At 43.3% G+C, this 12,547-nt stretch overlaps 1 protein-coding gene across 4 annotated transcripts in view; it reads right to left on the minus strand.

The window, feature by feature from the left end:
- Positions 1 to 1,369, minus strand: part of nav3 (neuron navigator 3) — a 212,302-nt gene extending 210,933 nt beyond the window's left edge. For 3 of the 4 annotated variants that reach the window (XM_069700178.1, XM_069700177.1, XM_069700175.1), the window contains exon 1: positions 933 to 1,369. In XM_069700178.1, coding sequence (XP_069556279.1) covers positions 933 to 1,190 — 258 coding nt within the window. In that variant the 5' untranslated portion in view covers positions 1,191 to 1,369. The remainder of the gene's footprint in view (positions 1 to 932) is intronic. The other variant, XM_069700179.1, reaches the window with a different exon arrangement.
- Between the last annotated feature and the right edge of the window lie 11,178 nt (positions 1,370 to 12,547).

Here is a 12,547-nt window from a genome sequence, read left to right on the forward strand (position 1 = left end):
TCTTGCCCATGTTTCCTCTCAGTCACGAGGAAAATCAGCAGCTTTGTTCGGTATCAGAAGTATCAGAGCGCAAAAAAAGAATCAGGGTTAGGGAGTCTTTTTTTTTTTTTTTTTTTTTGTATTAGGAAGTCTTGCAACAGTAAAAGAGGAGGAGGAGCAGGAGGAGGAGGAGAGATTGACTGGCTAAACAGGAAAGTTTCAGTTTGTTCTCGGACAGCTCTTAATGTGGGATGGGCTGAGGCGCTCCTGAAAGTATTTGGCGGGGAGTTTTGAAAAGTCCTTCCTCCTCGTGACGGACTTACCCCCTCCTTCTCTTGAGTTTAGCGTGGTGAATCACTTAACAGCGATCTCTGTGCATCTAGTAAACCTTCTGCTACATTTTGACACTGTTGGGGCATTGGGAATGTGAAGTGGGATTGAGGAGCCAGCATTAGTAATCTATCTGAAATATTACCCTTCATGGGATGGGAATAGCGTTCCACTAATCTTTGGGGCTTCTCAGGAAGCACCCTTTTATTCTCAGGTAGGGAGTCTTGAATAAATGTTTTAACGCACACAGTTGGACCTTTAAACTCTTCTGTTCTGCCACTAATGCACAGACACTGATTAGTTAAGTGTGTGCAGACTAAATTGGCAGCAGGCTGAGGTAATACACTGCCAGCGATACATTACTCATCCAGTTTCCCCTTCTTATTTGATGACCAAAAACCAGCGACATCATCCCACCAGCATGACTCACCGCTGTGTGCTTGAACTCAGCTTCAGAGCGAGACAGACACCTGCTCAGACCAAGAGAGGCTACGAGAGCATGAAAGAGAGTCTCGCAAGTCTGACACTGTGTCCTCTTTCATCCCTGACACCTGTGGAGTGTCACTACACCACCTGATGCACCAAACAGATACACAGCAAGAGTCTGTCCAACCTCCACTAACCTTGCAGATCTTGCTCTCCTCCGTCTCGCCTCTGGACTTGCCTTCAGGTGTCCTCTCCCGCTGGTACTCAGACTTGATGGACAGCTGGCAGGAGAGCCCCGGGGCGGCCTCGCTCGCCCTGAGCTCGTGCTGTCTTGCCATGTAGCCCTGCGAGGTGGCCGCCCTGACAGCACTGGGGATGGGGAGAGCGGTGTGCACCGGCTTGGCGCCCACCGACGAGGGTTGCCTGAGCTTGGAAGCTACGCCAACTACCGGCATGGTACTTCCCAGGCAACAAAAATAATAACACAGGAGTGGGGAGAGAGGTCCAAAAAAAGAGATGTGATGAAAGTGTCTCTTACTGATGTCTGGCACGAGAAGGAAAGAAAAAAAAATGAATAATAAAATTTAAAAAAAAACCAGCAGTTGCCTCTCAGACTGAGAGGAAAGCAACTGCGCTCATTCTGTCGCCTACAGAAGGCAGGACTCACAGAAACTGAGAGGGCTTCTCCTTCCTCCCGTTCACTCCCTCCTCCTTCTCCTCCCACAAGCAGCTCTGCTCCCTCCCCTTCCCTCAATCGCTCCCTCCCTCTCTCACTGTCAGAAGTGGACCACAAAGTCAGCCAAAACAGTTCAAGGGGGCGTGAACTCCTCTGGAAGGTATAACCAGCACTCGGCAAAACAGTGATTACAGAGACCTGGCTGTGTGTGTGTGTGTGTGTGTGTGTGTGTGTGTGTGTGTGTGTGTGTGTGTGTGTGTGTGTGTGTGTGTGTGTGTGTGTGTGTGTGTGTGTGTGTGTGTGTGTGTGTGTGTGTGTGTATGTAGTTCTCCCCTACACAACTGTCAAAACAGCTCTCTCTCTCTCTCTCTCTCTCTCTGTCTCTCCTCTCATGCTAACGATGAACACTAGAAATAGCCGTCCTCTCTCTGTGTGAGTCTACATCTGGAGCTGCCCCTCCCTTTGATGAGAAAAATAGTAAAAATGTGAGAGGGGAAAAAGCCGTAAGTGTTATACATAATAAGGAAATCTAAAAAAAGAACATTTAAGAGTTGGAATAAGAAAGGGAGAATTCCTGCGAGAACACTTGCTGGAAGCAGTTGGATAAGTAAGAAAAAAAAAAAAAGTTTTTTAAAAAGTACTTTCAAGCAGGTACCAGACTGCTGCTTTACTGTTACTCAACCAGTTCTACTGAGCCTGGAGTGCACTCTGTTTCTCTCAGTCACTGCAGACACACTCACTCTTTCCCTCGGCTTTCAGTCTCCCTGAGCGGGAAGAATTAAACTGCATCAACATCATGAGGTGCAAAACAATGATTATAAAATATATTTACTTGTCATTTTTTTCCTTTTTTAAATAAAACGTATGAATAACCACATTATGCATGCATACATTCTTCAGTGCTTATATTTATGTATCACTTTAGCAGGTGACACAAGTCAGACGCAACGGATCTGATTCGATCTGATTGGAAACCTCAGGAAACTATGCCCACCCACCTATATACAGAAATCGGACTGTTCCACAGACCTGTCCATCAAACAGACACCCCCCCAAACATACAGCTTTTTGAGGCCTAATATCCAATTAATGACAGGATTATTTTCAGATCGAAAACCAGAAAACCAATAAGTACAAGTGACTTTAACTAACAACACCATAATAACTTGTAGAACAAATTTATTGACTTTGTATTTAATGAGAGAAGTATAATGGGAGTCTGTAGAGCAGGAGGCTTTTTGGAGTCACACCCTAGTGGCACTCAGTGGTATTGCAGTTTATGGCACTTCCACGTTGGCCTCATTGTTCAGACTTCTATATGCAGCCTGTGGAAGTAACCAGAAAAACCTTGAGTTTCAACAGCATGAACCTCTGCCTTTAAAACAGCACCAGTTCTCTTCCTGCACTTTTTTCCTACAAAATGTTCCAAGGTACACCGGCAGGTCTGTTGTTCCAAACATCTTGGAGAAATTGGTTGTTTCTGTCTCTTCGTGAAATCCCAGATTGACTGCAGGATGTTGAGATCAGCGCTCTGCAGTGGCTGTAACACCTGTTGCAGGACTTCTGTTTCTTCTTGTTACTAAAGTCACTGCATGTATCTGTATCTTTCTGACTTTGTGTCCGAGGTGATGGTCACGCAGCAGAATTTGGGACCAATCCTCCTTGAAGGTATTATACATGATCGATAAAAGTCGAAACATCTGAAGCAGTAGCTCATGAGCTACTGGTTGAATATGTGTGTTAAGTATCATTTTTTTTTGTATTGTTCACATTAAAGAAGCTTCTTCAGCGGGTTTGGTGGAGCTCAGCTATGTGAATAACTGTTACACTTGTATTCTGCCAAAGCAGCTCTCAGAGGAACAAAGGTTGGAGACCCCCGATTTAAAGTAGCTAAAGTTCTGCAGTATGTATTTTTACTGTACTGTATCCACTAAGGTCATGGCAGGGAATCAGTAAGCTTCAAACAAAGCTCTTAGATTGATGGATAGTGTCAGAAACGTCCTCCTAATTTTCTGTTTGTGACAATTCAAAGATCTTTTCATTTGTGGGTGAGTTAGAAAGTAGAAAAGAGTTCAACTCATGACCCCTTTTAATTCTTAACACAATTGTTTCCATCAATTTTTGTGTGTATGGCTTTGAGGTGAAACAGTTTGTTTTCGGTATAGTTCACTTGTTCAGTAGGTAGATCTGAGACTTAATCCTTCTGACTTAAACACAATAACTGGTTATCAACACCGTAGTTTAACAGAAAGCTATTATTGATTTGTAGATATAATTTGTCAGAATGTACAGCTGGCAAATGCTGACTGGTATTAAGCTCCATCCATTCATAAAATATGCAACAAAATACTTAATGTCACGTACGGTTGTAAATGTCTTCATCTACATGAAACAAAGCTGACTGAATGCGGCTATTGGGGATTACAGACTCTTTCGGATTTGGTGTACAGTGTATTTATTATTACTCCATAGTGTGTAAAAAGTCTTGATGGAAGTAACTAAATTGGTGAAGCAGAAGCAAAGCTACGCTGCAGCAGCTGCTAGAGGTCAGGATGCTTATAACAGGAAACAGTGGCTACATCCGTGCTCAGTGTTCGAACAGCAGGAGGCTGACAAACAGCATCTCTCACAAACAACAAACCACAGCAAAAAGAGTCCACTGACGTGTTGTCAATGATTCTTTACAATTGTTAAAGTCCTTCATTGTTCTCTGGTTTCAGTGAGCGTTTGGTGTTCCAGTGTATTAATTGCATGTAGTGTGTAACAATACAGAAAGGACTGACAGCAGGATTAATGCAGGACAGATATAAATCTGTGTGAGAGCACTTCTTCAAAGACTGCAATTGCATGCAGCATCGGGTGTGTATGTGTTCTATCAAATTAGTTGTTGGTTGGTGAGAGACAGATGAGCCATACTGCATTTGGACTGCATTAAGCAGACACAATGTGACATGTAGTTTTCTTCCTCCCCCCTGGTTTTCTCAGAGATCTCTGCTTTGCGCGAGACATAAAAGGGAGTGAAAGTTTTATACGGAAAGGCTGCATCTGGTTCAGTTTAGAGAGGCGAGGAGATGTGCTGGAGTCAGAGAGGGGCACACACTGCGGTGTCATGGCAAACCGGAACTTTATAACACAGCACTGTCCAATAAAAAGAGCAGGGGAAGGGTGGAAAGGCAAGCTCAGGCCGTGTCTAACAAATGTGACCTTACCGCAAAAATCACAACATCTGAAAGACGCCTTTCTCCATCAGGGACAGAGTGGTGTTCTTTGTAGCTGAACTCTGACTCGTACAACTCGGAGATCAAATGTTAGAGTAAGAAATTCCTCACAGGAACATGTCTAGAACGGCCTGATTATTTTACACACCGCTGCTTCCTCTTCTACTCAGTTTCATATAGCTTCAGTGCTTTTGACAGTCAATTGCCTTAATAGGGACGCTGCTTCCCCCGGCCCAGAATAGCACCAGCTCCTCCAACATGTTTTCAATCATGCACCAGGGGCTATCATGACAAGCCTAAAACAACAGGATACCACGTGAATGAATGGCCCGAGTCCAACTCCGTGTCCGACTGCTGCTGCTGCCTACCGAGTTGCACGAATCGGAGCGCGCTTGGCCGTGATCCAACTTCCCGGGACAGCCTGGAACTGTCGGGAAACCCGATGAGGTCCCTTCCTGGGGGTGCTGAGCTGCAACAAGCTCACACCAAAACCTCAGAGAGATCTTAAGAAAACCTCTCACTTCCTGATGTTTTTGGTTGGTTTCTGGAGATAATCACCTTACGCTGCAGAATAATTCCCCAGTGGGAATGAGAGCGTCTCAGCTACCTGCAGGTAAAAAAAGGCTGCTGCTATAACACACTGCTGAAAGTTCCTTGTTTAACAACAGTGAAATGTTCCAAAGTCAACATCAGAAAAGCAGATCTCAGGTTAACCTCCATCCGCACAGACCGAGTTGGGCAGGTCAGCACCCTTGTGTTTGGCTACCGGGGCCGACCGCTTCTCTAAAAATAGTGTAACAGCCAACTATGTCATGGTTGAAAAGTGGAGAGATCTGGACAAAGGGAGATTAAAAGATCATATTTATGCCGAATTGCTCAACTTTTGTCATCATTTCTGAGTAATATTTCAAAATAAGAGGCAGCCAGACTGCAGAGCAATGAACTCAGGACCACCTCAGATGAGTGTGTCTTTGTCGAGTCCATTTGAATGTCAATCAAAAGGGAGTCCATATGAGGTCACAACCAAATTCACAGACCAGATCAAAATACATAAATATTGATGTATTCAAAATTTAAACAGGAAGCAGATACATGTCTCTCAACATAAGGTCACAGTAATGTTAATGAACAAAGACGTGTCTCTATGTACTGACAAGAGCACCACTAATCTTCCATGACCTTTCCTTGTGAAGGATTATGACCCTTCGATTCCTTGATGTTTAACGTCCATTGGTTTTTATTAGCAGAAAGCCTAAAACTGTGATAACTGCCAGAACATGAGACAAACATAAAAACATGAAACAGAAAAGCCCTTTTGTTGTGGATATTAGCAAATGTGCATTTTAAATGCAGCTTTAATACTTGTAAACTCAAGGATCTCTTGACTAATTGATTCCCAAAGATGTCTAAACTCATGGCAGCAATTTCAGCTTTGCCAGACTCTTAGATTGTTCTCTTGTCAGGATGCTCATGTTGAGTCAGTTTCAACTTTGACCTTCCTTGTTTGTGAAACGATGACTGCCTGTGAGCGAAACCAAAAAGCCACTTTTGATCCCAGAACAGAGTGTGCAGGTAAAGTAGCCACAGGCAACCATCTTCTTTAATAGAAGACTGAATATAGTCCTCCAGAAGGGTTTGAGTGCATGAAATTAGATTCATTTTTTTTCACCATATTTATTCAAGTGAAGCTGACCTCTTGTTAAAATGCCTTTCGTCCTTTATTTTGGAGGTTTTAAGCAAAACCACCACTCGATATTTGCCGAAGAGGGAGCGCATTCTGGCTGAGAGCATGCAGAAGCTGGAGGTAGCGGTCAAGGAGGGAGCGATGAATGCTGGGAGGTTGACTGAACTATCTCCACACACTACAACAACATCTGCAACAGCTGAGCAGCATGGTGTTATCCTCCAGGCAGCTTCTCACAATGTAGGTGCTGGGTACACTCAGTCCTCCTTGAAAAGAATCATCTTATCAAACAGCAGGTGTTGTGGTAAACTATATATCCCCTTGAAATATTTTCCTCCTGGGTTGAGTTTTAATGCAACTTTTGTGATGTTCATGTCGCTGTTCTGTGGATCGGCTGCGGTCGGAAAACAAAACAAGTCCAACAGAATTTCAGTCAGTTAGAATAACAGATAGTTCTGGGTTATGGAATCAATAATATCATGTGTTTATTATCTGTTCCAGGCAGCGGGCGGATGGTCGGTAACCTGCACTGATTGTTGTATGTGTATGTGGTTCATATGAAAGATACCGCCCAGGGTCACATGACGTCAGCACTGAGGTTGCGCTGTGGCTGTGAAAACAAACACGCCGGGGTGCTGAAGATAAGGGAGGTCAAACACCTTCTACCCTCCTGGTGCATGCGCACACACACACACACACACACACACACACACACACACACACACACACACACACACACACACACACACACACACACACACACACACACACACACACACACACACACACACAAACAGAGAGAGAAGTGATACACATCCCTCCGGGGAGGCGAGATAGATAGTCATGCACCTGGCCCTGTCAGCACTCTGAATGCTATCAGTCAACCGCACGTCAGACAACGTGGAAAATAAAACAAACACACTGGTGCTGGCACACACGCACAACGAAGAAGTGCCTGAACATATGGGGGCATGTACGGCGGCTCAGTGAACAGGCATGTTCCATTAACATACATCAAGCGTGAGTCGGAAGCACATAAACATCCACTCACTTTCATCCTCGCTCTGTCTCACTGCTTCAGGATCCACAGAGAGATTCCTGCTCCTCACTCAACCTTTTGGTTCCTCCGCGGTCAACCACCCCCACAAAACTACACGCTCTGAACCAAAAAACACTGGAGCATCATGGGAAAACTGCTTATTTCCCACATCCTTTGAATTTAAGATCTTCTTATTCAGCTTTGAAATGCAGATCAATGCACAAATATCCAGGTCTAAATAATGAATTAAACACAATGAAGTGACCTTTGTCACTGTGGAACACAAATCTTATTCATATCGTTATCATGAAAACATGTATAATCTGATAAGCATTCATTTCCTTGTTTCTTGCATTTTTATACTCCGATATAGGCAACATCAAGTCCTCTTTTCTTCCAACTACCTCAACGTAATGTCATTAAAATAAAAGTTTTAATGAAGTAACAGTGTATATTCTAGTGATATATAAGTAGTAATTGTAAAAGTCCTTAATAATGGAATTGAGCCATATTGACGTATTCATTTCTTTGAGGTGAAGCTGATAATGTGTAATCTAAATACTGTTGGGTCATTCATTTATATCAATGCACTGTATTTCACCTTATGTTACATTAAAAAAAAAAAATCTTAATCAGCAAAGTTAAAAGCAACTATAGCTGTTTATATTATATAATTTATAAATGTACTTTATTTCCCCCTGAAATGTACTTGAGTTGAAGTGTAAAACAATAAAAACACCGGTGGAAATGTATTTATATTTGTTTATGTGCTTAAAGATCCAATCCTCTCTAAAGAGTACATTATGCAAAAGAGCCATTAAAAACAAATGAAATGGTCAAAGTTGTCACGTTGACATTTAAGGTCTCTGGATTGATTCACAACGTCAATTTAAAGCCTTGTTTTGATCCGCTGCCATTTGCCTTGTCAATGTTACTGCATCACGCGTTAATAAACTCAACACTTCCTGTATCTGTTTCAAATTAAAAGCCCTCTAGCATTTTAAGTTGACCGAAACCCTTCATTTCTTAACAATCTTAACTTTTATTGTGAAACATTTGCAGGATCCTGTTAAACTTTAGATGAATAATCCACAAAGCGTTGAAAATAGCAGGATAAAACTGTTGAATTTACTAAAGGCTAAATGATTGACTATTGAATGTAAACTGGCCTCAATAGCAGTTACACAAGCAACTTGACATTGCACAAGTGCACACATGGGTGTGCATGTCACAGGTGCACCCCGGTACTTCAGTGAATGGCTGAACACCCCTGATGCTAACCTCTATAGTGACCCAAAACGGAGATCAAACTACAAATTAGGCCCACACACACACACACACACACACACACACACACACACACACACACACACACACACACACACACACACACACACGCACACAAATTATTTAGTAAACACTGACTAGTTCAAACTCAAATAACGCCTCATGTTTTCTGAGCTTGTCTTTGTAGTTTTGTTTTGAATGTTAAACCTGTAAAGTACAATAAGTTGCGTCAACAAAAGTATGAGGAGTGGAGCGGGATAAAAGAGTAATGACTCAGTATAGAAATTATCTCGTAAAGACAGTAAAACCTGTGCATTAGTTCTACAGCACTCTTTAATCCACAATGCTCAGTCCTGTGCGTCTTCAATAGCTCATGTGTAACACATAAAGCCTCTGAGGTTTCGGGCAGGGAGTGGGCACGTCTGAGGGATGGAGGAATGTGAAAAATGCCCTGTTCCAGGGCTGGCACTTATAAACAAGACATTAAGTGCAAGTTTGATGAATTAAAAGTAATTAAGGCTTCCTGAATTCCTCTCTCAGCCGTGCTCTTTGAATTGCCATGTGCTGGGCTAACAGCTCTACTACAATGAATCAAAGGAGGCATGTGAGTCGACTGTGGCAGCAGGATTTCCCCGGTGCTCTGGCCGGGACAATTCTGGCTCTTCCTGTTCCTCCGGTCCTCCCTCTGCTGAAGGTCACGTATGGCTTCCACTCACTTTCTTTTCCACTTCTTCGCCCGACTTTTACTTACACTCATCTATTACACGTTGAAGGGCTCCTTCACTCTATTTGTCTCTTGATCACTAACATTCGATCAATACACATTTGGTTTGACTCGTGCACTTAGTGATTCATTTATTTACTATCCAATTTACGTTTTCCAATTTACTTACTCTCTCCTATTCACATTCAACTGATTTGAATCTCTTATTCATTCACTTCTATGCACTATATGCATTCAATCACATTAAGTCACCTGGTCATTCATTCATTCGCTCCTTTATTTGCTTGCTTGAGGTTTGATTCCAGTGGGGTTGGCTGTGTTGTGTTCAGGCTCCAATGCGGCCGCGGGAGCAGATCGGGGCCATCCATCCATCCATTATCTATACCTGCTTTATCCTGAACAGGGTCACGGGGGCCTGGAGCCTATCCCAGCTCATTTAGGGCGAAGGCAGGGTACACCCTGGACAGATCCCCAGCCCATCACAGGGCCACATAGAGACAGACGGAAACAAAGACCATTCACACATAAGGGCAATTTCTAGAACCACCAATTAACCTGAGGTGCATGTTTTAGGATGGTGGGAGGAAGCCAGAGTACCCGGAGAGAACCCACGCAGGCACAGAGAGAACATGCAAAGTCTGCACAGAAAGGCCCGGATTAGAACCCGGAACCTTTTTGTTGTGAGGCGACCATGCTAACCAGTGCACCTCTGTGCCGCCCTGCAGATCGGGGCAATTCTGGTAAATCTGTTCAGAGGTGCCACATTGCATTTCATAAAATGTTCCAGAAGAGGCGCTCTGCTCCGCTAAGAGAAAGAGCCTAATCTATTTTTGTCAGAAGTCACATCAAGCTGAATAAAGCAGACCAGCTGGACAGGCAGCCATGCAGAGGAACGAGATATACCATTCGGTTAATTTTCTAAACAAGACACCCTTTAAACTTATATCACATGACTACATCCCCACCTACTACCCTGATCTTTCAAGTAAGATACAAAACCTGTTCTCCTTTTGCAAACAGGTACTGGATGTAAAATACGATCAACTAAAACACAAGCCAGCTGTATTAACTGGGTCTGTAAACTGCAGCAGAAAGGGAATATAACAACAATGAACACTAAACCATTTAACAACATTTATCAATGCCAGAAACACTAAATTCAATGACAAATGACCAAATCAGGAATCAACAAAAATGGAATGACAAAACGCTTCGCCTTTGAAATGCTCCTGGTGGGTGATGAAGGCGTGCAAACCGTAGAACAACCATGTCCGGCCTGGGTCTGATGGAATCCACGAGCTACTCGGTTACGACTTACTTAACTTTTCACTTTCAGTAGTTGAACTTATTTCCCTCATGTTATTGTAAATGTTTTATCCCATCGTGTTTTTTACTCATGTATGCATTTGCTCAGTCATTCACATTCTTTCTCGTTTATTCTTTCCCCCTGGATGTTTCCTCCCTCCATTGCTCCATCTTCCTCTCACGCAGTGATATCAAAGTCCCCGAGCTCAGGTTGCTGAATGAACTCCACTGGTCATGTAATTCACCACTCCAGAGGTCAGAGTTTTCCAGATTTATGGCAGGAATGTTCGAGCATGCGAGGAGAGTCATTGACACTAGTTTCGATTTCCATCCCATTGTGTTGTAGGAGTGAAAACAAAACAAAAGACATCATTCCTGCACTATGACACGAGGAGAAAGCGAGGCCATAACACTACATCACTTTAATGGAGCTTCTCCTACATAGTGGGATGCTCATGATGGCCAGTAACTGTTTTCCAGTTTATCAGTGACGAGCTTGTATTATACAGAAAAAGTAGACTATATAAAAATATATTGTGGGTGACATTTAAGCAGCAGAGCACCCCACAAACTCAGCACTCACACATTCTGACAAGTGCTCTTTGTCCTGTCAAATACAAACACCCAGCTCCTCCTTCCATCACCGAACCAGCACTTTACTGACTCTCCAGTCAAAAAAAACCACCACACTTTTACACTCGACAAATCGCACAAGGCTATGACTTCCAGTCCTCGTGGCCGGCTCACTGTAAATCAATCCCATTTATGACCATCCCATTCCTTTCCCTTATGATTGGTTCTGGTCTTCGCCACATCCACCCTGCATCCTGAGGTCTCCCCTCTTGTGAAAGACTTGTGTCCTCTGTGAGTCTTGGATTTCACAGCTGGAGTTGATAAAGTGCTGAATGGGAGTCTTCCCGTGTCAAATAAAATAAAAAAAAAAGAGCAGCAGAGGGAATGTAGAGTTGCACTAAATTCTGGGTGAGACAAAAGCTGTGCTGGAGGGATGCAGGAGAAGAAGGCGGCCCGATAGATGGCACTATCGAGCATAAACGTCTGGAATAGCAGAAAGTACCAATCAAGTTATGTTTTTCTTTGAACCTGGAGTGAGAACTTTCTGTAGTCATGTGATGTCAGAGCTGCAGTAACGTCCAGAACATTGACTGGATATAAAAGCGGACGTAGCTTCCGGCTCTGACAAATGAGGCCGATATGGAAGTGCTTTAAGCTGCAATGTGGTATTGCAGTGTCGTCTGTGTCGTTTAGCAGCGGTAGTGCTGCTAGACGTTGGCTCCAAAAAGGCCTCCATCTCCAAAGATTGCCATTCAACCAGTCTTATAAAATTCTATGTCAGTAAAATTTCACCCTCAAATTATCTCGGTGTTATTGGCTAAAATCTCTCCTTCTTTTAAGTTTTCTGGCGGTCCATCTGAAAATAATCCCGTCATGAATTCTAAAATAAACTTCAAAACATTGTTTTTGGGGGAGTGTCAGTTTGATTGACAGGCCTGTAGTGCAGTCAGGTTACGGCCATCAGTGGGCGGGACGTAGTGTTGCCGGATTTCCAATCAGATCCAACCAGATCCAACCCTCGCTCCCCCCCAGCTCGTCCAAATATGGTCACCTCTGGCTCCCAGCTAGCAAGATGGCGACGGCCAAATTCCAACCTCGAGGCTTCAAGACAGCCATTCACAAATCAACGGGTCCAGAACCAAAAAAACAAGAGGGCAATGGGTGCTAACAACTAACTTCATTTTAAGGGTATTCTGTGCAAATAGGAAGAAATGACTGAATAAATGTCACCGCTTCAGCCAAATACAACAGCAAACTGATATGACCAGAATATTGAAACACTTATTTCCATTGTAAGTGAGTTATG

This window comes from Brachyistius frenatus, unplaced genomic scaffold (assembly GCF_029030835.1).
Source record: "Brachyistius frenatus isolate BFR_SWC_R1_liver_20210118 unplaced genomic scaffold, ASM2903083v1 Contig_32, whole genome shotgun sequence".
NCBI classification, from domain to species: domain Eukaryota; kingdom Metazoa; phylum Chordata; class Actinopteri; family Embiotocidae; genus Brachyistius; species Brachyistius frenatus.